The sequence below is a fragment of the Python bivittatus genome, unplaced genomic scaffold (genome assembly GCF_059951505.1).
Source record: "Python bivittatus isolate LINGU-HERP-01145 unplaced genomic scaffold, Pbiv_v1 ctg000560_np1212, whole genome shotgun sequence".
Classification (NCBI taxonomy): Eukaryota; Metazoa; Chordata; class Lepidosauria; order Squamata; family Pythonidae; genus Python; species Python bivittatus.
The window spans coordinates 9,246,121-9,272,096 of NW_028277083.1; the positions used below are offsets into that span (position 1 = coordinate 9,246,121).

Here is a 25,976-nt window from a genome sequence, read left to right on the forward strand (position 1 = left end):
TCAGCTGAATAGTAATGGGAGAACCCGTGGCCTGCCTAAGACTGCCGAATTGGAGCTGCTGAAAATCATAATTCAGAAATTCCCAGAGGGCCGCTGGTCCTCAACTAACCCACAAAAACAAGCAGAGCATCCAGAAGTGGGATTTTTGGGGGGAGGGGAGTTTGAAGGAGAGAGAGAATACATCTTAAGTACAACCGGGACCTTTTTTGACTATGGTTCCAATTAAGGGTTGGGGGCAGGGGAAATTTCCCGTCGTTTAATTTCCCGTCGTATACGTTGTTGGAAGCCAGTTTGCTGCAGTGGTTCAGGCACCAGGCTAGAAACCGGGAGACCGTGAGTTCTAGTCCTACCTTAAGCACAAAGCCAACTGGATGACCTTGAGCCAGTCCCTCTCTCTCAGCCCTGGGAAGCAGACAATGGCAAACCCCTTCTGAAATCTTGCCAAGAAAACTGCAGGGCCTTTTCCAGACAGCCGCCAGGAGTCAACGCTGACTTGAAGGCATAAAAAAAAAAAATTTTTTTTGGAGTCAGCTGGGGTGATTTTTTTCAAACTTCCCCCAATGCCAGCATCTTCAGATACGTAGCAGGATTAACTTGCCAACCTTCTGAATGTGGAATGTTTCAAGGCCTTTAAAATGTTGTTGCTGGAGAGGACAAGTCTCTTGTGGCTTCTATGAAGCAGTGTTGGGGTTTTATTAGGAAAAAGACATTTGGGCGTGACTTGGGGACCAATAATGGTGTACTCTGTACTTGTATGCAATATCAAGATGACGCGTACTGTATCAAGTACACTCCAGTAACACCGTTTTTCCTATCAGATCTCAAAAAGAGAAAGATTCTAGGGCTATGAATACTTCAAAAATCATTCAGCATTGAATTATTCTTGAGTGGATTCCTTAAAGCAGGTATAATTTTTCTTCAGGTTCACATGGCTGCCTGAAAAATGCCAAAAAGCTTTAAAGAATAGGAGAACAGCCAAGCTCAGCTCATGGTACCGATGGGACAACATGGACGTTGTTTGCCATTCTCTTCTGAGGAATGTTGTCTTCTAGTCCAGCCTACAGCTCTGAAGGTTCCTAGTGGTTTCCCATCCATGTTCCTACCAAGTTCAGTTCTAAAATTAGCCAAGATTGTCTCTTGCTGTCTCAGTGCAATTATTTCAGTATAGCTGTTCAATCTCTGATAGTCTTCTGAACTAAAACAATGAAGGAACCTCTGTCTTAAAGGAAGTCACGTTTATTCCATTAATGTTGTCCTGGAGAGATTTTTTTTTTTTAAATATTGCATGTTTTAATAGTGCTTGAGAGGCCTTGTTCATCTATCCCACTAAGCTTTGTTTTACAGAATAAGCCAGAATTGGCTGTGTTTATCTGATGCAATAAACCATAATTTACAAACTTCTGGCTTTGTAATTTGGTCCTTACTAAGCCATTATATGGCTTAGTAAAAGATGTGGATCCAGTCTAAATAGATTTAAAATACTTCGTAGTATTTTAAGCATTTTACAGAACACTGAGAATTGTCTTGCAGGGCAGGGTATGAATCTGTTATATAAATGCAATACACTGTTCTCCCTTGGCACGGGTGCGGTGCCCAGAAGGAAAACTTGGTTTTCTTCTCCTGCTCCTTAAGCTGAGCCACGTCAGGAATTATATCAGGGAGAATGGGCACTTCTGCCCTGGAGACCAGCTCTACCACCGGGCAGGGTGAGGCATTTATCTTGGGCAGTGGTCCAATATGGCCTGTATCCCATAGTACCTGTTTGGCCAGCTCAATTTGACAAGATTGGTGTGCTCCGGGTTCCATCGGTTAAACAATGCCATCTGTCTGGACCAGTGTTTCTCCATCCTGACAACTTTAAGAAGTCTGGACTTCAACTCCCAGAATTCCCCAGCCAGTATGCTGGCTGGGGAATTCTGGGAGTTGAAGTCCAGACTTCTTAAAGTTGTCAGGATGGAGAAACACTGGTCTGGATCATGGAAGCACACCCTGTAGCAGCATCTACCCTCTGGAACAAGGTTCCTCCTGAAATTCAAACAACTCCCATCCTCCAGGCATTTTGAAAGGCCCCAAAGACCTGGCTCTTCGCCCAGGCCTTTGGAAAGGACTGACGCCCCTTTCTTCCCGTTCCCCTCTGGGTTTCTTTTCTTGGCCATTGTTTGTTCCTTCGTCTTGTGCTGTTTTTGTGGGGGGGGGGGGGTTGTATTGTTCTTTTGTTTTTCAATGTTTTTAACAAGTGTAAACCACCCAGCATGTAAATTTCATAAATTATTGTTGGTAGCAGTCAGTGCATTTGGCATTTTTATCCTCCTATCGAGTCCTTCCCAAGGTCCCGGGATGGGCAGATGTTGTTTGAGGGGGTTAAAGGGATCGTCACAGGATGTGAGCTGTTCCAAGTCAAGCTGCCTTTTGCAATGGGCTGACGGTGATTCTGTCCTTGCTGGCGGTCTTCAAGTGGTGCTCCAGATGTTCTGGGATTGCACCCAAGGCGCCTCTTACTATTGGCACTATCTTTGCTTTCTTTTGCCACAGTCGTTCTTACTGTTATTCCTATTATTAGGTGGGCAGTGCTGGCAGCTTTTGAATTCTTTGGCTATTACCTAGGGATAGAATTGGGAGCCATACAGCTTGTTCTAAAGTAGGCTCCTGGTTCAAGTACAGCTGCAGGCAACACCATCTGCCTCCTAGAAATTAAGCAAAAGGCAAGCGTTAGTCCGGCTGGAACTCTGTGCACGGAACGGGGAAGAAGGCGTCACCCACTTCTCTATCTTCAGCAGCAAAATGTCTTATGCAACCCTTGCCTGTATCGCCACCCACCCTTCCCTTCCCTGAACTTGGAATGATGGAGCAGAGCCCAAAACAATTATCAGCATCCTCTCTCTCTCTTTTTCTCACACACACACACACACACACACACACACACAGAGAGCAAGGCCTCAAGAGGCTGAAGCAATAAAGGCTGAGTCAGGCACTTGTTTGGTGCACAAGTTTTAATCAGGGTGGGAAGGAAGTGCAGCTAAACAGATTTTCAAGACCTGCTCGGGGGAGAGTGAAAGACCAGCCGAGCTCCTGCAGAAACAGCACAGAAGCTTCAAGGGTGGGCCGGGAAAGTGACATCTCAAAGCACTCGGGTTGCGTCTTCTAAGGCGCACTGCCTCCATTCACATTCTCCCCATTCCAATTTTTCCAAAACCCTTGCGACAGCCAGAGGGATGCGGGGGGTGGTGGTGGTTCTCTTCCGGGGAAGCACCTCACGATGCAGGCACTGTTGGGGGGACGAAGGCGCTCAGTCTGCAGCTGTGAAAACACAAGAGGGATCAAGGCATTGAAGGAACTGTGAGCACAGCTCTCGTTCGCTTGGAAAAACTCCCAAGAAAAGCCTAACATTTGTGTCAAAAATACTTTTGCTTTTCGCAGTGGATGGGGAGGACAGGAGGGAAAAATTCCCTTTTTTTAAAAAAAAGGGAAGTCCTTTTTTCTTCCGTGGAAGCAGGCTTCAGCATCGATTGCTCAAGCTGGGGCAGGAAAAAGCAGAATATTTCTCAGGGATTGAATGAATGGCAAGTGATAAAATGTCAGTCTTGTGAGAACAGCTATCGGGATTTTTAAAACTTCTGAAGTAGTTTAGGAAAAGTGCAAAACAGCCTGGGATCAGAACAGCCCACGAGTTATCTTTTCCCACTAGAATTTGGCTTGGTGGGCACTCCACTTATACTCAGTGGTCTTTTGGCAGTCTTGTCCTTGGAAACCAAAGAGAGGACTTTTGCCTTTTTTTAAAACCAGGGTCTCCAGATTAGAAAAGGACTATTTTCTGATATTTTTTTACTTCAGCGGTGAGCAATCTGATCATAAGATGGCTTGGGTGTCAAGCCATCCTCCCTCACAATTAAATCAAATCTCATGAAATGCTACCATTTTTTTCGTGATGCAACAGCGGTGGAATCTTGCAAAATTTGTGGACCTTGTGAAATGTTGAAGGCTTCAGACATTTCTAAACGAATGACTTGCTTAAATCAAACGCTTCAAATTTCTTAAAATGGAGAAACGACTTAAGGATATCTCTAGGTTCCAATTCCAGCTCTACCACATTTTATCCTTTTTATCATTGCATTTTTCTCTCTTTTGGTAAAATGGCTCTTGGATGCTTTCTTCTGTTTCCTGAAAGAACAGGCTTCTTAAAATGCCTCTGTGTAATTTTGGATCTTAACCACGCAGGGCTGTTCTATTCCTCTACCTGCCTCCCAACACAACAGCCTCCCTGCAGGACTTAAGTGTGGAGCAGCCTAGGAAGGAAAGTTGTGGGGAAAAAGCATGGAAAGGTATGATGGAAAATACCTTTGAGAAAGTCCCTGTGTTGTGGGGTTTTGCACATAAAAATTGAACAATGTGTTAGATGCCAAATAGCATCACACGAAAGCTAGAAATGCCTACTCACCGGGCACTCTAACTCTAGAATGTGTCAGTGGTTCCAAATCTGCAAGAGAAAAATAAAAAAAAAATTAGGAAAGGAAATGAAGCAAGAAATTCTCCAAGTTACTGGGCAGGGCATGCAATAATGCCATATCTAGAAATGTACCTGCTTCTTAAAACGGGCCTGCTAGCTTGGTTCTCAAAAACTGACTGACTTACTTTTAAAGGTACCACAGAGGTGGTTGTCCAGATCAGACATCAGACATGATGATTGGATTGTTCATATATTGTGCTAAGCCATGGTTTAATAAAACTGAGGACAGGAGGAGAGGCTTGAAAGTCAGATACCTTTTTTTTTTTTTTAGCAGTTGGGCTTTCTGTTTCAGAAATCTATTTAGATAGTTGTAAACAAAGTGTTATTAAATCACCCTGCAACCTTTGTTGCATGGCCTTCAACAAAATATAAAGGTTTGGTTCATACATGAACCATAGCATAGTTTCTTCTCTTTTGACTTGGGATGAGGCGTGAACTCAGCCATGGTGATTTGCAAATCAGAGCTGATTTAGCATGAATCCAGTCCAGCTGTGGTTTATTAAAGAGACTGTAGTTTAGCATGGTGTGTGAACTGAGGCTGCTTCTGGCTTTTTCAGTGCTTGGAGAAGTATGTTCTGTTTGGCCAACGAATAGCCTTCAGCCTACAGAGAACCAATGCTCAGAGGGGGCATGCCACTGAATACTAATTTGGGAGCAAATGCAGGGAAAACACCACAGCCTCGCAACTTTCTCGGTGGAACAGTTCCTCATGAGGTAACAGGAAAATAGTGGCTTTACTTTAAGATGGCTTCAGGTTTCTACGTGGTGTCAGAATTGGGATGATTCCCTGAACCGGTATGAGAGAATCCCTCCGCACTGAACTCTGCCTCTCTCCCTATTTTCCCCTTAATCCATGGAGAAGTAGAGCAGCATTTCTCAACCTCAGCAACTTTAAAATGTCTGGACTTCAACTCCCCCAGAATTTATTTATTTATTTATATTTCAAATTTAGTCACCGCCCATCTCGCTCAATGAGCAACTCTGGGCGGTTTTACAATAAAAACAAAAATAAATATTGGTTTATTGCATTTTAATCAGTATTTTAACCAACATTCATTCATAAATAGCATCTTCCAAGGTAATTGATGGTAAGTGATGGTGGTTAACCTGCGGGAGCGTCTTCAAGGTGCCAGCCTTGAAGAATTGAAGAATTCCCCAGCCAACTTTAAGATGCGTATACTGGCTGGGAAATCTTGGGAGTTGAAGTTCACACCTTGGCTGGGGAATTCTGGGGGCTGAAGTCCGCATATCTTAGTTATTGAACTAGAACAATAGCTTGCAATGCTTCAAGCCACCTGGCCAGGTTAGTGTTATACATGGGTGGGCTTTTGCTCTAACATAGCAGGATCCCTCCCGTGATTCATCTGCTCCGTATTTTCCTTACCACTGACTCTCCTCGTGATGCCGCCTGGGAACCGGTTGCTGTGGATGTCTCCTTGTGTACACTTCTGTGTCTGCAGTCTCCTGCACAGCTTGCTCTGCAGGCCAATGGAGAAAAACCAAACCAAAGAGGCTTATTCACACTCGGGCATCTCACTAAAGCAAGATACACAGGTTAACACTCCAAATCCCTTAGTGCTAACCTGCTAAGAAAGAAGAAAAGTGTTTGCAAAGCGTTGGTTATTTTTTATCTGTAGGTATCAAAAACATTTTGCATGTGTATAGCTTTTAGTCGCCAGATCATTGGCTCAGTGAGTCCACTGTAATTCCACCTTCATCAGAAGATGCATCAAGGTAACCCAGATGGGCGGAAGAAGCACAGACAACCACCTTTGGAAGCAGCTTCCATAAGGGATCATCGATGCTTGATGAAAATAAATGAACTGGCCCACAGATGGCTTTCTTAGTACCTTCCATGTTACCTGATCTAAGCTATTCCACGTTGTTCTAGTCCATGGCCTGCTCACATGTACCTCTACTTCTAAGGTCTTTCTATTATGGTCATTCCAATAAATAGTACATTCCTTCTATTATGAGGCCCAGTCAAGACTTCTGTCCATGACAATGGTGGGAAAGTTCATACCATTTTGAAAACAAATGGGCATTTTTTTTCACATGAAAAAAACCAGGAAGTAGCAGAAGTTCAACCAGAATGAAAAATTAATGATTGTGGAACATGGTGCTGGCCAACATCCTTCTCAAAATTGATGGATTCAGAGCGTGATGAACTGTGGTCATTGTTAAGAATGGCCTTGAGGTTAAGGAGGAGCCAAAATATCACTGGTTATTGAGACCTGATCAGCATGAAGGGTCAGCAGATTGTATATGTAGATTTAAATTATTGTTAATCCTGTATTCCCTTATAGGGAGAACTGTTGTATAAATCATAATATGAAAGTAGCCCAAGTGTGTATGCTTGTTGTGTGTTTAAAGACTGGCTGAGTCTCACAAACACACCTTGTCTCAAAAACCCACTCTTGAATCCAGATAGGAGCCCCTGAAAGGCTTAACACACTTGGCTGCCAAGTTTTTCCCAACCAAGCGCAGCCTCCGGATGTGATGGGCTCCCCATAGCGTAATCCACCACTGGCCATACAGCTGAAATCCAATGCCTCTGGAGAATCAGGAAAAAGAGCACAAACGTCACTCTTCCCCCAACCCCAGTGACCTCTAGCCTTGAGTTGGATTCCGATTCCCACCTTCCTAGCCACAGTGGCTGAGGAGAATGGTATTGTAGTCCAAATGCAGTAGGAGGGAGCCAAGCTGGGGACAAGATAAATCCTCTACACATGCAAATGAAAGAGGTAACAATTTTGTGACGTGACAGGGACTCACCAATCTCATCCAAGATATTCTGCTGAGCAGCAGGGTGAGAAATCTTCACCTGTTGGTTTAAAAAGAGGAGGGAGGGGGAAAGAGAGAAAGAAGATACAGATTAGTTGGAGGCTTGGTTAAGTCTAACCTGGGCTGCCAACTGGATGAACTTTCGACCAACCCGAATAGCAACTGAAACCGTGTTTACAGTCCCCTATTTCTGCAGGGCATCAAGTTTGGGAAAAGCTGGTTTGTACCTTCTGATATCGCTAGTTCTTCCTAATCATGGCTTAAATGTCATCTGAGCTGACTTCTTGCCTCTTCAGACTACACCCAGCCTGCTGAAGCCACTGGTGTTGTTAAAAGGAGAGGAAAAATGCAAAGAGACGGTAAGCACATTTTTCTAGAAGCCTCTCCAGTGCTAAATGCATCGTAGTGACATCAGCTTGACCTGTTTCAAGTTGGGGCTTCCAAAGGTATGGCTGCTATGCTGGGTCAGATATCCTATCTGACTGCATTCCTGCAGAAGGTTAACTGAAATTCAATGCTGGCAATTGAGCTGCTAGACTTCTTCAGTTCTTTCCTCCCCTCTAGTTATCACGAAGTTTCCAGGGAAACTGAGAATTACAGAGATCTTTTCTGGAGAGCAAACAGAAGCAGCAGGAACAATAGCTGCCCCATGGGAAAAGTATAACTGTTCACATAGCTATAAGGAAATTGCAAACAGGATCGCCTTCCCTGGGATGCATGGAGGAAAGAGAGTTCGGCTTCCTAGATTAGGATGGGCAGATTCAAAAGGTTAAAAAAAAAAAGAAGCTGTTCAGGAGCTTCTGGGGTGTAGTGGTCAAGATGCTCCGGCTGAAATCTCTCCTTTCATGCAGCTATTAAGGGAACACGAGTCCTGTCCCTTTTGCACCAAGACATTCCCCTCCCAGGCACACTTCTTCCAAAGTGGAGTTAAAATATTTGCCCTCCTGCTCAAAAGTCATGGGTTTCATCCAAGTCAATGTAGCAGCTTTTATTGACGACTCAAAAAAGCGTTTCAGAATCAAACCACACTGTCATCCAAGTCAATGGAACCCAGTCTCCAGTCAGAATAATAACAGAATTAAGCTTTGATTCGATGAAAGTGGAAATGCAAAGTTAATTTCTACCTTGAGGGGGGACCAAAGTCCATTGCTTTGGTGTTGCTAAATACTTATGTTATGATTGAATTGCTGGGCTTATTCTGCATACATGTAATACCCTTTAGAGTTGCAGCCTGATGACCATCAGATTTCAGTTCATCTCACCCCACGCACCCATAGTTTCTTTTTATACCAGCAACTTCCATCTTGGTATTCTGCAGTTCTCTTGCTCTGGTTAGCACACTGTTTTTCAAACTTGGCCACTTTAACAAGTGTGGACTTCAACTCCCAGAATTCCTCAGCCAGCATGCTGGCTGAGCAATTCTGGGAGTTGAAGTCCAAACATGCTGGCTGGGGAATTCTGGGAGTTGAAGTCCACACATGCTGGCTGGGGAATTCTGGGAGTTGAAGTCCACACATCTTAGAGTGGCCAAGTTTGAAAAACATTGCATTAGCACTACAATTTCACTCATTTTTTTCTTCCCCCATTACAACCCATCAGTATTCCGCATAATATTTGAAAATCTTGCCCACCTGGGCTGGTCTTTCCTATTTCTCCACTAAGATTACTCCCCCCCCCCCCCCTTAAAGAATGATGGATTGAGTCTGCAAATCTTCACTTTTTCCCAAACAGCTCTTGCTGGTGGATGACTCTCTTTTGGGTGGGTAAACAGTGGTATTCAGAGCACTGGAATTAGAAAGAATTATTAACTTGAAATGGCACAGTTTCTGCAAACATCTCTACCCCCTCCAAGAATGTGTCATCTGACAAGTGAGGTTCTAGTTGGGGTAAAGGAGAGAGGAAAATATTTATAGAGGATAAAAGAAAGGATTCTACCCTACCACAAATATTCCCCCATTTTTCTCTTGTTGGAAATATATCATCTGACAAATGGGTTAATAATCATAGGTAATGAAACAGTGTAAGCCTTTCCAGGGGACAAAATAGGAACAATTTGGCAGCACAAGCATACAGTAATAGCATCCTGGAATATGTGATTTATTTTCATTTTTATTAAAAACTAGAAACATGCTTTTTTTTAAATTAAAAAAATATAATCTGGCTTAAGAGAACCCTGTCTATCCAATGGCTGAATTCTAAATGCATCCATGACCTTGATCAGATGCATAAGTTAGAGGTGGAAGATTTTTCACAGTAGACCACAACAAAAAAGCACGTGCTCATTTAAGTGGGAAAAATTGTTACCCTCTATAGCTTGCTCATTTTGGATGACTGCCATCATGGAGAAAATAAATGATTCCATATCAAAGGGAGAGTCAAGATATGTTTGTGCTAAGATCTGGCATGCTTAACTATGGCTAGCTGAATAAGCCACGTCAGGTGGATTCATAAACCATAAACTACAATTTACAAACCACATTCTAATCTATAATATATTTTGTTTGGGTTTGGCTCAGTAGGTCATGGAGCATTTAACTAAGTGGTAACTAATCTGTGTTCAGTGATTTTGCGGTCCACAAGTTGTATTAATGGGTAATGCTGAAACAGATATGAGGGGAGACATAAATATTCCATGCTCAACTCTATAATCTGGATATCCATTTCAGGAGAACATGGTGTTACAGCCAACAGATTCCGTGTTGTACTGAATTTCAAATACTCTCTTTGGGACTTGTTCGTCAAGGCAGACAGATGGCAGGGCAGGATTTGTACTAGATCAGCAAGTAGATTATAAAATAATTAAATGGTTCATTAGTTAAATAACAGTAATAAGTTCTTCTACAACCTTGACATTCTCTCTTGTAAATTATGCATGGATGGGTTATGAGATGCAGATTTCTTAATGAGTCTTCTTGCAGCAATGCAGGCCAGTTATAGACTGGGTTTACAGATTGCAGTAAGACATAATTTGTTTAATCATGATTTACTGGCTATGTTCACACAATCTGCTAAGCCATTAAATATCATGAGCAAATACATAACCCAGGTTAACCATGCACCATTCTGTAGTCATTTAACAGACTATGCCCAAACAAACAATAACCCTACATGATGACTTAAGGTGAGAAGCCATCAAAAACCAGCAAAGAAAATGCCTAGCTTTTTCACTATCTGCTGGACCACAAATAACCCAACCCCACATTTGCCTAGGTACTTATTGTCAAGGCCATAGTTTTCCCCATTGCAACATATGGCTGTGAAAGCTGGGCCATCAGAAAAGCTGAATGAAGAAAACGGGATGCCTTTGAATTGTGATGTTAGAGAAAATAGTTGATTTGTTATTGGCCAAAAAGAACAAATAACTCAATACTAATGAAATAAAACCAAACTGCTTGCTGGAAACCCTACTAATGAAGCTAAAGCTTAAATATTTTTGACACCTTACGGGAAACTGAGAGTCACTGAAGAAGACCCCAATGCTTGGAAAAATTGCAGGCACTTGAAAAAGAGGTCAGCAGAAGACACTAATACCACCAGCCTGAGCTTATAAGATCTCAGAGACAATTATGGACGGACAATCCTGGGGAAATGAGGTTCCTCAAGCCATGGAAATTCAGAAGTAGCTGAATAATGGAACAACAAAAAGGCAAGATGTGATTCCATCCAAGTAGTTACCTCAAAGGTAGACGAGTGGATTGGAGTAGCTATCACCTTACCGGCTATGCCTCCAATAGTGAGGGCCTCCGGGATTCCAAAAAACTGAAGTCCACCCCCTCTATTATATTTCATCTGGATTTTATCGTGGCTCACCTGAGGCTCTTTTCCTGCAGATTCTCTCTGATGGACTCTGTGATCAGAGTGAGGTTGCTTCTTCTGTGTATCTGTGCTAAAGAAAAGACTGCTTAGCTTCTGCAGGGAGGCCTCCAGCTCTTCCTCTGTATACTCAAGAGCTCTTCCAGCGCTGCTGATAAACTGACTAGTTGAGGTTGAGGGGCTCTGACCATCTGTCTTCTTCTTGATCTCATCTTCTGGCTTCTGCTTCATCAAAATAAATATAAGGACAAACAAAACCATGCACAGGTAGACAACCCAGATCTCCTCCATTTCAGTAGATGCAGGAACCTAAATTCAGTCAGAACTTTAAATATTGCCACACTAAATAGCAAAGTGGTGCTGGGTTCAGCAAGTTTTCACTATCCTTTAGTACAAGGAAAAACTTACTCCAATGAAGAGCACAAATACGTCCGTTCCAGCTAAGTAACTAATATTTTGGGAAGCTGAAGTTAGAACTTCCTTGCTTAAAGAACTTTCATCCACCTTAAATGTTCTTCAGAAGCAAACATCAAATGTAAGCAAAACTGAACCTTGATCATATGGAAGATGTTACAGAAGAACTCCCTTTTTCTTAGATTCTGAGCAGATGTTTTGTTAAAGAATTAAAGAAACTTCCTTGTTTCCATGTTCTCATAATGCCAGTTTGCCCTTGTTGCTTCCTTGCTGATGGTGATAGCTAGATGATTCTTCAGACCAGTGGAGATCACTTTTCCAGCCAAAAATATCAATCAGATTCAGGAATGGTTCTCACAATTGTCCAGTGCTCCTTTTATATTTCAAATATGCAAGTACTACAATGTTTAAGTAGTCTTGTATTTTATTTTTAAAATCCAAGATGGTAAGTACGGGTTCTGGACTTCTAATAATTAAATGTGGTCAGTTCCAGGATATTTTAATTTACTTCAAATGATTTGTAAATCAACCAACCCTTATTCAAAAATGTTTTAAAAAATCTGCAGAGTTGAACATTTAAGCAAGAACTACTTTTAAAAATTATTTGCCAGGATAGAAGATCCAGCCTTTTGAGTTGTAAGCACAATCAGTAATTAGAAAATGCAAATCTCCAAATCTCTTCAATTTATCTCCAAAGATCTTTGATCATCAGAAAATGGATGTTAGTCTTATCATGCTTTCTATGGCTATTGAAGTCAAGCTTTCTCTCCTAGCACACCCTCTTTTCAGACCCATCCACCTAGCTATTCCATATGACTCAATAGTCAATGGGCCAATTAAAATTTAGCACCCACCCCCATCTTTAACCAATCCTGGAAGAGGGTCACTGCATATCATTCATCATTGCAAAGATGGGCTGAAGGGCCAGTCTGGAGTTAGAGAGCCAAAAAAGTGAATGGAGAAGGATTGGCTGGTAGAGCTGAACCTTCTAAGCCAAACCTGAAAGCCATTACAAGACATATCTGAGTTCCTGCCAGGGGTTTTTTGTTACAGCAGAGAGAATGCCAGAGCTAGAAGGGGGACAGGTGGTATCAAGACACCTCCTATATTTTCTACTTTATTCTTGACTTGCTGACTGCTCAGTTACAGCTTTTAAAATAGCCTGTTCTTACAACTGAGGCTCTTTTCTTACCACCTAAATGTTTAAGAGGTGCAGAAAAATCACCAAATGTGTATGGGGCCTGGAAGCAATTTGACGTTTAAGGCATCCTTCCACAGGATTGAAAGCACCCAAGGCACTATGGCTTTAGAGAATGAACTTACCAACTAAGGTAACCAACTGCATATTAGAGGTCATTTTGGGGGGCCTCTTGGGGGTAAATTAATAAAGAAAATAAGAAAGATGTTGCTCCTCCAACTGTTTTTTTAGGAGTGGAAATTTCAGAAGGTATATATTTGAAGGCTGCCAACTGACCCAGTCTGGCTTGTTCTTGTGTCTTTAACTGATATTTGATCCTCAGAATGATAACTCTTTTCCTATATAGCAACAAGAATCTAGCCAAAGGCCAATTTTCTATATATAGTTGTTGGGTTCACACATCAGGCTAAGTCACGAACTATGGAATATGAATCACAATGGCTAGATTCATCCAACCTACCCCTTGATTTGAACGTATGTTCGCTCCAAGACTCATTGATATAAATGGGACTTACTTAGCTTAGTTCTGTAATTACCAAATTTGCTCCAATCTTATACACTGCCCAAGCTGGAGGTCTGTTAAATTTTGTAAGCTATAGACAAAAAACAGGGAAAGTGGGTTGAAACGGAGTCCAGTTTAACTTAACCAGGTTTGGGAAGATGGTTGAGCCGTTTCTCTATTTTTGTTGCTTTCTCTCTGTATGAAAGAGGGAGAGCATTAAGAGATGTAAACTGCAATAGTGGCCATTTTCAGGGCTGAAACTTGAGGATATAACAATTAGGGGTGGAGTGGAGGAACCTTTTAGAATAAAAGCATTACCAATACCTGGTTCCTGTTTCTGCCACTTCTTATAACATGCTAACCCGATTGCAAATTAACAAAACATGACCGTTTGGTTATAGAACATGCTAGGACCAAGCAGGTCCTAACCTGGCTTCACACAGTCTTTTGGTTCACACAGCATGCTCTGACATAACATGTGGAATCACAAACCATCCAACTCCTTCAACCTAGTCTATGCAAATCCAGCCAAAATGCCTTCCTGGGTGTGATTCCAATATAAAACTACTTCTGAAATGAGTTTTCAAAGAAAAATGCAAGAGGCACAGCCTGGATCTGTTTATTTGAACTTTGATCCAATGGGAACAATACCTTCATCTGCTCAGAAGCTTTCTTTGCTCCCTTACTGAGAGAAAATCACAGAGACTCAAAGATTCCAAAGGCGGAGTCGTGCTCAGAGGCAGTTCGCACAGACTGCCTGCTCTTAACTCAGGTTGAGGAAACCTCTGGTGGTCTTCTGCATCCCAAGAAATGGCACTGGAGATGGTTATTTCAAAACAGTAAGTGCAGTGGCCAAGATGGGATTGCTCCCACGAAGCTTGGTAAATCACAGTAGACAATCCTTTGCGATATCCAGATTTTGTGAAGGTGCCTAAATTGTGTGCAAGTTAGATGGGCTGCGCTTTTGGACATCAGTATGCAGGAATGAGTGGAGAAGACCTAATTCTCTCCATGCCAGGAAAATCTGTTTCTGCGTATGAGGTTTCCAGATCAAGTTGTGCCTAAATGCAGAAAGCTCAAACTTGGTGATTGCTTGTGATCAGCTGACAATCACCCGTGAGTGGCTGTGGGTATACATTCGGGTTTTCCTTAAAGGGTTTGAAGGGTCTAGAGAACAGAACATCCAATAATGCATAATACTTCTGACTACATTCATGCATCTCTCTTACCTGATCGACCATCTGCTTGCGGTGTGTGTGCATGCGCGCATGAGCACATTTGCTACTATCTTCCTAACTCTAAATCATTTGCATCATTTAAGAAAGCATTTGCATAGAAAAATTCATCAAATCAAGTATCCCTCTGATGCATAAAGTTGCCACTGCATTAACAAAACTGGGCATGTAACACCATATTTGGTTGGCCTCTCTTCCTCAAACTTCTTGAGCTTTCCAATCATGCAACTTTCCCCTTTTTTACAGGCCAGGCTTGCCATTCAGTTTTTGCTCGGTTGCTGCTTTTCTTTCCCCCTGCCAAAGAAACCTTTTCAAAATCAATGTCCTGGGAGCCAAAATGGTTGCTCAGAAAAAGTTGAAGCGGAATTCCTCTTGCGATGGCCTGAATGCAAAACAGCAAGGGTCAGCTGCTCTGAGACAAACTGAGGAAGTGTGGGGTTGAAGGAAAGGTTCTTGGAGGCTCTGGCCCCTTCTGGCTCCTTCTGCAGACTTCCTGAATGCCTGACCTCTCTTCTTCTGGGTCTCTTCAGTCACTTCTGCGATGCGAGCTGCTTTTGAGGCTTAGAGGGGTGGAAGGATAGAGATGAAAGATCAATGCAAAAACCTCAAAAGGCCAACATTCACTGTGTTCTGTCTACCTTTTTTTCCTGAACCGTCTTGCTAGCTCAAGTGGGAAAAGGAGTTAGAATCTGAAAGCAGAGAATAAGCTGGAAGGCAGCTTCTCGGTGCCTTTTCTCCCTGGAAACACCATATTAAATAGTTCCATCTTCCAGGCAGACATCAGTGCCATTGCGAGATTAGCAGCCGTTACATATTCCCCACTATTTGCCCCTTTTAAAGAGGGAGTGAAGAAGTCTACCATCTTTAACAGGCAGGAAAGCTAAGCCTCAACAATGAGCAGGAAGAAAAAGGAATGGTGGTTGCAAAGTAAACAGAATTGATTATCTACAGTCTGGCCTGGCCCGATACATTTTATGGTACAATATTTTGTTCCTTGGCCTCCTGTGGATTAGGATTTATTTATTTCACTTTTGAGGCTGCCCAACTCCTTAACAGCTGACAAATTAAAAAAGGAGGAAAAGGCCCACATACAACGGACTGGAAGATAACACACTACCAATAATCCCCGCCCCCCCCATCCCTTGTGAAATCTATACTTCATTTAGGCAACACCTTCAAAATCTGTATTAGTTATTACAAACACTGAGGGGCTAAAACATACACATGCACCAAAGTATATTAAATTGGCAACTGCAAAGATTCGTAAGGACAAAATTCTTCTCCTCCAACTTTTCTCCAGTAATAAGAATCCTGGGACATAGCTGGGCTAAGAGAAAGTGGCTTGACTGTTATCATTCTCTGGACTTCTCTGGACAAGGATAGACCTAAATCTGGGTCTACATGCTCCTAGTTCAACAACCAAATTCCTGCACCACATTTTCCAGCTGACAAGAATGATGGCTTGCAATTTCAGAAAAAGAAAACTACTTTCACGCTCATTTCACCCAGTCAAGTGAAGATCCAGCAGGTACATTCTTGCAACTGAATTTGGCTAGTATTACTCATGGTAGTGTCGGGCCCAGTCAAGTATAATTCCTTTATTTGCTTACGCCTCAAAGATAGAATCTCGCCCAACTAAATCTATACTACAGCAACTAGTGAATCTACCCTGGGAGATTCTAAGGAGTGGCTACCCTGAATCTCTCTCTCCTCTCACGCTCCCCCTGCGGACTATGCTGCCTCCTGCCTCCTCTCCCCTCCTGGAATGCACCCCCTCCTTCCCGAGAGCCTTGATCTTCCACATCACTCTCCTCCTCGTAGTACCTTCCCTCACAGATAGGGATTTTTCTTGGGGCGTGGTTTAACGCAAACCTGTAAAAATGGACAAATGCAGGAACTGCATTAAGCAGCCAATGAACGAAGGTGGGAAGCAACAGGACAGAGAAGAAGGAAGCAGAGGAGGAGACTTTAACAAGCGGCAGTTTCATCGCTCCCTCAGCAACATCCTGCATCCTGCAGCAACTCCAACCCTGGATAATGAAAAGTGGGAAAGACCTTGGGAGACGGGGCCAAGAGATGCTGCCAAAGGAACGGTCAGATAAGGGACAGCACAGCCCACAGCTGGACAGTGGGTGAGGCAAGAGGCTCAGAAGGGAACCTCCCTAGTTTCTTGGGCTGTAAAGGAGATGGGGGGAGAACTGTACTTTCAGACTTGCAAGATTCTGTTAATGTAGCTTTACAATAAAGTAGAATTAGCTCATGATTCCTATCTGCTTTACTGGGTGAGGCCAACACCTCGTTCCAACTTGTAACCCTGAGAGCAAGCCCCTTTCCCCCTACCTGCTTGCAAGAGCTTCAGCTGCTTCTGCCTTTCCTCTGCCATTTTGGCTCTGTAGTCACCGAACATGATCCGCATCACTTGACGTTTCTTTGCCAACACTGCTTTTTTGCTGCGCAACGTTTTGATGGCACGGAGAGCCTCTTCCACTGAAAGGAGCCAAGGACATCATGACATTTATCATTTCAGTAGGATGGGCAGCAAAAGTATGTACTCTTGTTCAGATTTCATGTAGTCACTTTTCCCCAAATAACTCATTCCATTCTATTCCTCAATCAGCAAACATTCCCTCTTAAGGACTGGTCATCCTTCTTCAAGCTTGCTCATAATCTCCCCCTTTGGGTGTGGATGGTTTCCTTTCAGCCTTACTGACTACACGGTTCAAGAAGTCATTTATTGTAATGGACGGAAGAAGTAACCTTGAGGAACGGAAGGAAGAGCTTCTATGAAGACAACCATCAGATAAAAGAAATTTGAGTCCAAGGCAGAACTGTAATCCAAATAAGCATCTCAAAAGTCCCCCCCCCCTTTATTTTACATTTATACATATTTAGGCATGCTAAGGGTTATGGAAAATTAAATATGACATACATTTAAAAAACCCACTAAATAAATAAATTAATGCAGCAGACCTATTTTCTCTCCAAAATAAAATTCATAAGGGAAGAAGTTTGATGAAGTTGTCATTGCTCACTATCTGCTTTTGGAGTTGCCACTGGTGATCTCAATGTCATGATATTACTGGAATATGCCCTGCATTTCTCAGTCTCTTTGAGAGGATGTTGTCAATCCTGGAAGGAACACCTTCGAAATAATAAATGAGCCATAACTGTTCCATTGTTCAGTCAAGGTCAATGAAAGGATGAGGGTAAGTGATTGGGAAAGACTACAACCACAAAACAGGAAGGAATGCAGGAACCATAGGTGCCCAGATGTTTGTTGTTCTTTTCCTTCTGGGCAGGAACTGTCAGACACTAGAACAAAATTAGGAACCTGTGACTTTCCAGATACGGTTAGAATGGATTATTTTGGGAAAAGTCACATACGTAGTTTCATATACTCCACCAGTATGGCCAATGTTTGAGGATGATGGAACTTGGAGGACCCAAGGTCCTCATCCCTACTCAGGAGGGCTCTCCACATGAGAAATGATACTCTTCTTCCCAAAATTCTGGCTTGTTTCTTCTCCCTCTGCTCTAAAATATCAGGAATGGAGTGACTTGGACAACCAGTCAAATGAAAGGTAACGTCTCCATCAAGTCAGATTTGACTCTTGGTGACTAATGTAGTTTTCTTTCCTGGCACCAGTATGGATGTGGTTGGCCACTGCCATGATCCAGTACGTCTTTTTTTTAATCTTCCCAGTCTAGCCTACAGCCTGGAGTTTTCCCATCCAAATACTGATTAGGCCTAACTCCGCTTATCTTTTCTGAGATAATCCAAGGTTGGTTGACTGCTGCCACCTGCTGACTTCTATAAGGCTCCTTGCTAATGGAGGATCACTCATCACCTTAGCATAAATTATTGATCTCCATTGGATAGTCCCAGCCCTGAAATCCATGTGCCCTCCCCCACCCTGTTGGGGTTCTGTAAAACCCTGAAGACCTGTTTGTTCTCTTGGGCTTTGGGTTGAGTTGGACGGGGCCTTATGCTGGGTGGGCCCTTGTTATTTTTGTGTATGTCTGCATACAGTGACTGGATCCCATCTTGTTTTGATTTCTATTGGATTTTTTTTTATAGGGTATTATATTGTGACCTGCCCAACTCAGTTGGAGTTGGGAGGGGCAGGTGCCTAAAGTGAATTAAATAAATAAATAAATGATACCAAGCAAGTTGACTCACTCTGTTTGGGGGTGGATTTCTGAGTCTTCAGGCCAAGTTCCAGCTGTTCCACACACCAGTCTACCTCTCTCTTCAATTGATCATCTGGCTGTTACATTCAGGAGAAGGGGAAACATACAGAGGAAATGAGAATTAGCTGAAGATGCCATTGCAAGATAACTACTCCTAGCATCTTGTTTCAATCTCTAAGTTATCTCACGGCAGACTTCTCTAACTCAGTGTTTCTCAACTTTGGCTGGAAAATTCTGGGAGTTGAAGTCCTCACATCTTAAAGCTGCCAAGGTTGAAAAATGCTGCTCTAACTGACGCACAATATCTTAAATGGAAACGTAAATACAATGGTAAAATAGAGTACAAAAGTTTTTTTTTTTTTAAGTTTAAAACTCAAGGATCCAAAGGGAATGCCAATCATGAACAATCACACTGTTGAAAAAGAAAAACTAAAAATCATGCAGGGGCTTCAAAAAGCAGAGACCAGTTGACTCAATATCAATTCCCAGAATATATTAAAATGTTGTTAAAAGACCCTGTCTTATACTAGAAAGACATCAACATGGAGGTTCTTGACATCCCACTCTAGGGAGAAAATTTCACAATTGGGGGTAAATCAATGAAAAGTCTCTTGCTTTCATAGCTACATTTCAGTCTAAATGGTAAGAGGTACAGGCTTGGTTCAGGCATCATGCTAAACCATCATTTCCTAACCACATTCTGTAGGGTGAACCTACAACTGGGTTCAGACTACCTGCCAAGACATAGACTTTGGTTTATAACTCACAATGGCTCAGTTCACACAACCCACTAATCTAAAACCAAAGAAACCACATGATGGCTTAGCTCAGTGTTGTCCAAACTTGGCCACTTTAAGATGAGTGGACTTCAACTCCCAGAATTCCCCAGCCAGCATACTGGCTGGGGAATTCTGGGAGTTGAAGTCCACTCATCTTAAAGTGGCCAAGTTTGGACAACACTGGCTTAGCTTGTTGCCCAACCCCAAGCACTGAATTCAAACAGTGAAAAAGGGAGACTCCAGACTGGAACATCAGGAGACCTTCAGGCAAGTCACAACCATAGTGGCACCTTGATTTTCCATCCTGAATGATCTACTGATAAACATAGAGACTTAATAGGAGTGCAAATGAATACTTCTGCATCACTGCCTACCACACTTTCTGTCAGAGCTACCAATCTATAACCCACTCATTGTCTTATCCTTATTCAACATGGTCTTTACATGCCTGTAACATCTCAGCTTGATCAGATGTTCCTTGGCCACAAGACTTGTTGTCTCCACTTCCTTTGTCAACGTGCGCTATTTTTGACAGCGGTGGCTTCTTTTTCTTTTTTCTCTTAGATGGTTCACCAGCTGCCACAATCAATTTCTCTTCTGTAACTTCTGTTGGAGCTGTGCACCAATTTTTTTTTTATTTAATCATTTGCTTTTTTTAATCAATAACATTAGATTTATATTAGTTTGCATATCTGAAAATTCTTTACCAAGGGAGAATTATTTTTTATTCTGTAAAATTATCATTCTATAATTAATGCATTACAGGTAGTCCTCACTGAACAATCACTCATTCAGGAACTGTTCAAAGTTATGACAGCGCTGAACTAGGGGTACTTATAATGGCTCCTCATAGTTGCAGCCCTTGCAGGGTCCCCGTGGTTATGTGATCGCAATTCGAGCCCTTGGCAATCAGCTCACAATTATGACACTGCAGCATCCTGCAGTCATGTGATCACCATGTGCGACCTTCACTGCTAGCTTCCAATAAGCAAAATCCATGGGGAAGCTGGCAGGAGTTCACAAATGATCAAGTAACCATGGGACACTGCAGCTGCACAGGATTCACCTAACGACAGCAATGGGGACTGCTGCAATTGCTGTCATAAGTTGGCACAGTCATATGATGCTGCGCTTTATGACCACATTGCTTAGCAATGGAATTGCCGGTTGCAATTACCATAGTTAAGCAAGGACTACCGGTATTAAACTCTACAGAACAGAAATAAAAGCCAATTCTAGTAATAAATGAATTAGTATTGGAATTAGTTGACAACTTGTATAAGATCAATAGGTGTATCTTTCTTTCCAAGACTTAATTAAAACTGAGTGGTCTCCGTACCTACTTGGGTTGCTTCCAATCTCGGTACCTCTTGTATAGGACATTCTTCACCTTGTCTGCCTACACAATCCGTCACATCAGTTCTATCAGGTTTTGAAAAGGCTGATCTCTCTGCTGTCACCGTTCCCTTCTTGGATGGGACATCTATCTCTGGAGCTGCTTCTGCTGCAGCTGCAGCTCCAAAGCCAGAATCTATGGCAACAGCTGAAAGTGAGGGAACATCTGGGATGATGAAGTTGAAGGCAAAGTCAGACTTCTGAGTTCCAGTGGAGAAGTCCAGAATCCCAGAGGGACCATTACCAGTGGACTGTTCTCTGGAGTCATCCAACCTATGTTCCTCTGCTGTGATTCTATCAGTTTCTTCTGTGGTTCTTTCAGGTAGAACAAAGTTAAATTGAAAGCTATTATCTGATGATGCAAGCAATGAAGTTGACGCTGCAGAAGGGCAGTTGGATTGCTTCCTGTACACCACGCTGCCCAAAGGAAGAACATTTCCTTGGTGTATTTCTACCTTCTCAGGCCTCACAGCTACAGGGCAGAAACAGAAACATTCTCATTAAATCACCAAAGCACACTCAACCCAGTGCACCAAATTACATACTCTTTAAATAAAGGAAACCCAAATTTTATATGCCGTATACATGAAACATTAAACTGTGGATGTTGTGGAATTTGGCTTGAGATTACAGAGGTCACTAAGGCTGACTGGATGTGTACTGTAGAGAAGAAGCTGCACTTGTCACAGTCTCCTAATCATGATCCCATCTCTGCCTGGCTGGTTGATGCTTCTCCAATGACTTGGTTACTTGCCTGCTTCTCTAGCCATATCTAATGGAAGATCAAGCTCAGATCTTAACAACAGCAAAAACAATAGCAAAAAACAGAGGCTTCAGCAGATAGCAGAAACAAGCAACAGCCTTACAGAGAAGGGTATATTCCTGGCAGATTATCATGAGCTAACCTGCTCCATTTCTTTGGGCCACATCCCTAACTTCTAGTGGAGTGGCTAGATCTCAAAGAAGACAGGGCTCAGGGTCAATTAAGGCAAGTCTACAGTAGAATGGTTATTTCATCAAAGGAAAACTGAAGGGTCACTTTGACCCAAGTAATTTTCATACATTTTCTTGGCTGGACAGCAGTCTCAACAACATCCATCATTGCTCCCCGATGCTTCACTGTTCATTAAAGGAACAGAATTCTGCACTCCTCTTTTGCAGTTGGCCACCTTTGCTTAGTCTTGTCTGACCTGGTGCATTTCCAGTTGTTGAGCTAAGATCCCTCATCACCAGCCAGCACGGCCAAAAGGCAACAAAAATGGAAGCTGTAATCCATAATATCTGGAAGGCTTCAAGTTGCAGAAGGCTGCCCCAGCTGACTCTGCAGCAGCTGCCAGTGACATCTAAATATCATGATAAACTGGATGACAGCGTTGCGGTATGTGCCTGTTTCATCCTGGAGTATCTATAACTTGGCGTTTTGTTTAGGGGTAATTCTGTTTGGATCTAGGGCAAAGGTGAGCAACTTCCTCACAACCTCTTCTTCTGTCTGCAGAGATCCTGTATGAGTGATCTGTCCTCAAGCAAAAGCAACCTTTCTCTGTCCTCACAGCACACCAGATAAAAAGAAAGAGGGAGGGAGAGCAAAAAAGCAAGACATTTCAGGGAAGGATCGCTGACATGCAGAATGGCATTACAAACCCATTCAGGCTGTGGCTGTAGTGGGAAAGAACAAAAAGACATATACATAAGGATGAAAGAATTGGAGGAAGTAGCATGAGTAAGTGACTGATGAAAAAGACAGGATTTGCCACCTCACCTGCTTTTGCTGCTCTCTCATTTTCTTCAGCCATTTTGAGACGGTAATCTCCAAAGACATGGTTCATCATCTGCCGTTTCTTCACAAGGGGAGCTTTACGTGAGCGCAATACTCTAAGGATACGCTGTGTTTCCTCTGCTGCTCTCAGGAACCAGATATGAAGAATGTAAAAAGTTACTCATGAATCCCTGGCTTTATTGTGCTGCAGTTCGTTTTTGCAATACATTCAGTCTGCAGAACGCTTTACAGTCCTCCTTTCTTTTTCTTTTAGAGTGTCCTAGATCTCTAAATAGTAGACCCATGTTAAGCAGTCTAGACTTTGAGGTATTATGCTCTGAAGCAGAGTTCATGAACATATTGGCATATGACTGTAAGTCCCATTCATGTAGCTCTGCAGTTTTACCGAAACAGAAACATATGGTAGAACATCCCTTCTGAATGATTGCTTAATTGATGTTGCTGGGGCAGGAAAAAAGTCAAAGAAAGGGCACTCTAGCTCTGAATTGTAAGAGATAAGGCATGGGTGTTCATCACAAATCAAGATTAGATCAAAATGACAACATACGCAGTAACATCATGATGCAAATCCTGCCGCTGTGTACTTGTGTCTTGACATCTGATGCAAGTATGTAAAGCAGTGTTTCTCAATCTTGGGAACTTTAAGATGTGTGGTCTTCAACTCCCAGGATTCCCAAGCCAGCATGGGTAGCTGGGGAATCCCGGGACTTGAAGTCCACAGGTCTTAAAGTCCCCAAGGTTGAGAAACACTGATATAAAACATGCTTTTTGCATTATGATGCACCTTTTATCAGTCCCTCAACCACGTGGATACCTGTGGGACCAGGCCTTGTTTTCTGTCCTTCCCAAGCTTTGAAATGAAGAGTGGAACAAAAGATATTTCCCTGACTCTGCATTTTAAAAAAATACCATGAGATTGGAACCAAGACCTAATCTTTGGTGCACTGAAAGTGTCTGGTAATAACAAATTTGGTTGACCAGCAAAACTAACCAAAACATATTAACTTTCTGGAACCAGTTGTTGAACATTTAGAATTAAGCTGTATAAAGAAAAAGTTAAAACAACATACCTTGTTTTGGAGTTGGGTTGAGACGCAAAAGGCCAGTCTCCAGTTGAGTGATGCACCATTCCAGTTCATCCTGAAATGTTGGTTTGGGAGCCTGGCTCAGTGGGAAAAGTACAGCAAAATTAAGGGCTGCTCTTTTTAAAAAGATGTCTGCACATGCCTGTGTGCAAAACCTTTAAATCCCAGCGGTGTTGTGACAAAATTTCTGTCCTTGCTAAAATTCCCTGTCTTACACAGTAATTAAAGTCACAGTAATTAAAGTTACAGGAGTCTTAATGTTTATTTAGTTTTTTTTTTTTAATTTCTGGGCCTTTTATATTGCTTCAGTCTTAACCAACTCAAAGCAGTTAACTAGATCTGTTGCTACAAAGAACATACTTCTTACCTCTTCCATTAAGAAAGTTTGCAATAAGTGTTCACATAAAATCTTCAGATATTTTCTTTCTCAATCACCTAGAAACACAAGGTGACACATGAACATTTACATTTACCATGAAATCTAGGATATCTTTATTCAAAGGCCCAATTGTGTTTGCTACATAACTGATAAGCATTTGTAGGAGTGACACTTTCTACATTGTTATAGGTATCTTTACAGGCCTAAATAAAAATCTAGTCATTCATTCATTCATTCATATACATATATATTTTCTCATTTTTTTGCAAGAAAACGGTGTTTATTCTTAAAGCAAACACATTTTGCCCCTGGGCAATGTCATGCCTCTATCTGCAATGCTCTTTAAGGTTGTTAACATGCAAAACTACCCGTGCTCTGCTTTAAAATTAATCAGGGTTTGCAAACAAAATTCCTAAAGCCCCCCCCCCCCGTCCCAAATAATAATAATACAGGAGCTAGTGCGAAGCCAAGACTGACCGTGGGAGGACAGAGAAGAAAAACGTTAGTGGCTAGCTAAAATAAACCTAGTCTCAAATCATCCATCTGCTGTGCTGAGACCGGCCTGGCGGGCTCTTAATAATCTGCATTTGACATTAAAGTTAAAAGCATGAAAGTGCTTCACAACTCCAAATCTCGCGCCCGACCAGGCCGCGCCTCGCTTCCCCTCTACCCTGGAGCTCACACAGATTCCCCCACCCCCAGTTCAATCCGGATCAATCCACTCTGAAACATACCGAGGTCCAAGTCCAGCTCCGTTACATTAACGGGAGTTACTCCGTTGGGATCCCGCCGCCAGCACGAGCAAGGCGGGCCTGGTCCGTCGCTGGACTCCTTCTCCCTCGCTCCGGAGCTCGGGTAATTCGGTTCCGCCCGGAAGTCGTTCCTCCCCTCTGATTGGCTTGGAGGTCAGCCGTTTTCTCCCACCCAAGAGAGCTTCTCAGTCTGAGGGCTGTTGGTAAAGAAGACTTACCACAGGCCTCCAGGGGGGTTGGACTACAACACCTATCATCCTCCCTAGTCTGGGATTGTTTTGCCTAAACATTCTGCTCCAGCCTTCTCCAAAAATCTGGAGGCAAGCACTTGGAGAGTTGAATCTCTGGAAGCCGGTCGTTTTTCTAACAGGCAAAAGCTTGTGAAAGGCTAGATCATGCATTCCTTTCTGTCATAAATGATCCAGCGGAGGATTTTTTCTTTCTTTTTTTTCTAACGCTGGGAAAGTTGGAAAGAAAGAGGAGGACCAGCAGCAAAGTGGATGGGCTCAGTTACAGAGTTGATTAGGGCACTGTTGGAAGACCTGAGGGATCCAGTTAGGGACCGATCATCATGGAGAAAATCTACCTTTGTGGTTGCTAGGAGTAAAAAATGACTTGATGGCACATAATCAGTCAACCAACCAACCAACCAACTAACCAACCAATGAATCCCAGCAAATAGATCTGTTCAGAGAGAACATCCACCATGAATGCCCTCTGCTGGAGAAACAACACAGCAGTTGCGGACTGAACGTTTTATTCCCCTTCACAAAAGATATACTTTTAAAAAACATTTCCAAAAGAATGAATCCTATAAAGGTTGGTGCCAGGCTGGACTCACGATGGCTGAAACTTTAAATTCACAGCCTGTCAAAGAGGAGAAAAGAAATACAATCTGTCGAGTTGCAGGAGACTGAAGCATACAATGCCTGCATCTGCATGATCAGCTCACTTCAAAGATCCAGCAGAACATGCGATGTTCATCATGGCCAGTATTTCATCGCTTGGCATTTTGTGCAAACCAAGGTCATTCACTGATATTATTAACCTGGGAGCTACTGACTCCTTGGATGTCTATGGACAGATTTCAGGGTGTTCTTACTCTTGGATAGGAAAAAAGATTATAACTTAATTTCCACAAAGTTCTAACTGAAATACAGCTTTTCAT

At 42.5% G+C, this 25,976-nt stretch overlaps 1 protein-coding gene across 2 annotated transcripts; it reads right to left on the bottom strand.

Moving 5' to 3' along the window:
• Window positions 1-2,982: 2,982 nt before the first annotated feature.
• CUNH8orf33 (chromosome unknown C8orf33 homolog) lies at window positions 2,983-24,933 on the bottom strand. Of its 2 annotated transcripts, XR_015797446.1 has the most exons (12): window positions 24,791-24,933; window positions 24,045-24,112; window positions 23,663-23,753; window positions 22,575-22,712; window positions 20,760-21,287; window positions 19,869-20,035; window positions 18,631-18,718; window positions 16,791-16,937; window positions 7,280-7,328; window positions 5,889-5,982; window positions 4,436-4,474; window positions 2,983-3,297 (listed from the first exon to the last, which is right to left on the bottom strand). XR_015797446.1 is itself a non-coding variant. In XM_007423846.3 (9 exons), exons 2-9 carry the CDS (start codon window positions 24,051-24,053, stop codon window positions 14,796-14,798), a joined length of 1,383 nt encoding a protein of 460 aa, XP_007423908.1. In that variant the 5' UTR covers window positions 24,054-24,112; window positions 24,791-24,933; the 3' UTR covers window positions 12,866-14,795. The 2 variants fall into 2 exon arrangements, 1 of the variants encoding a protein (XP_007423908.1); XM_007423846.3 differs by lacking the exons at window positions 2,983-3,297; window positions 4,436-4,474; window positions 5,889-5,982; window positions 7,280-7,328 and adding an exon at window positions 12,866-15,010.
• Between the last annotated feature and the right edge of the window lie 1,043 nt (window positions 24,934-25,976).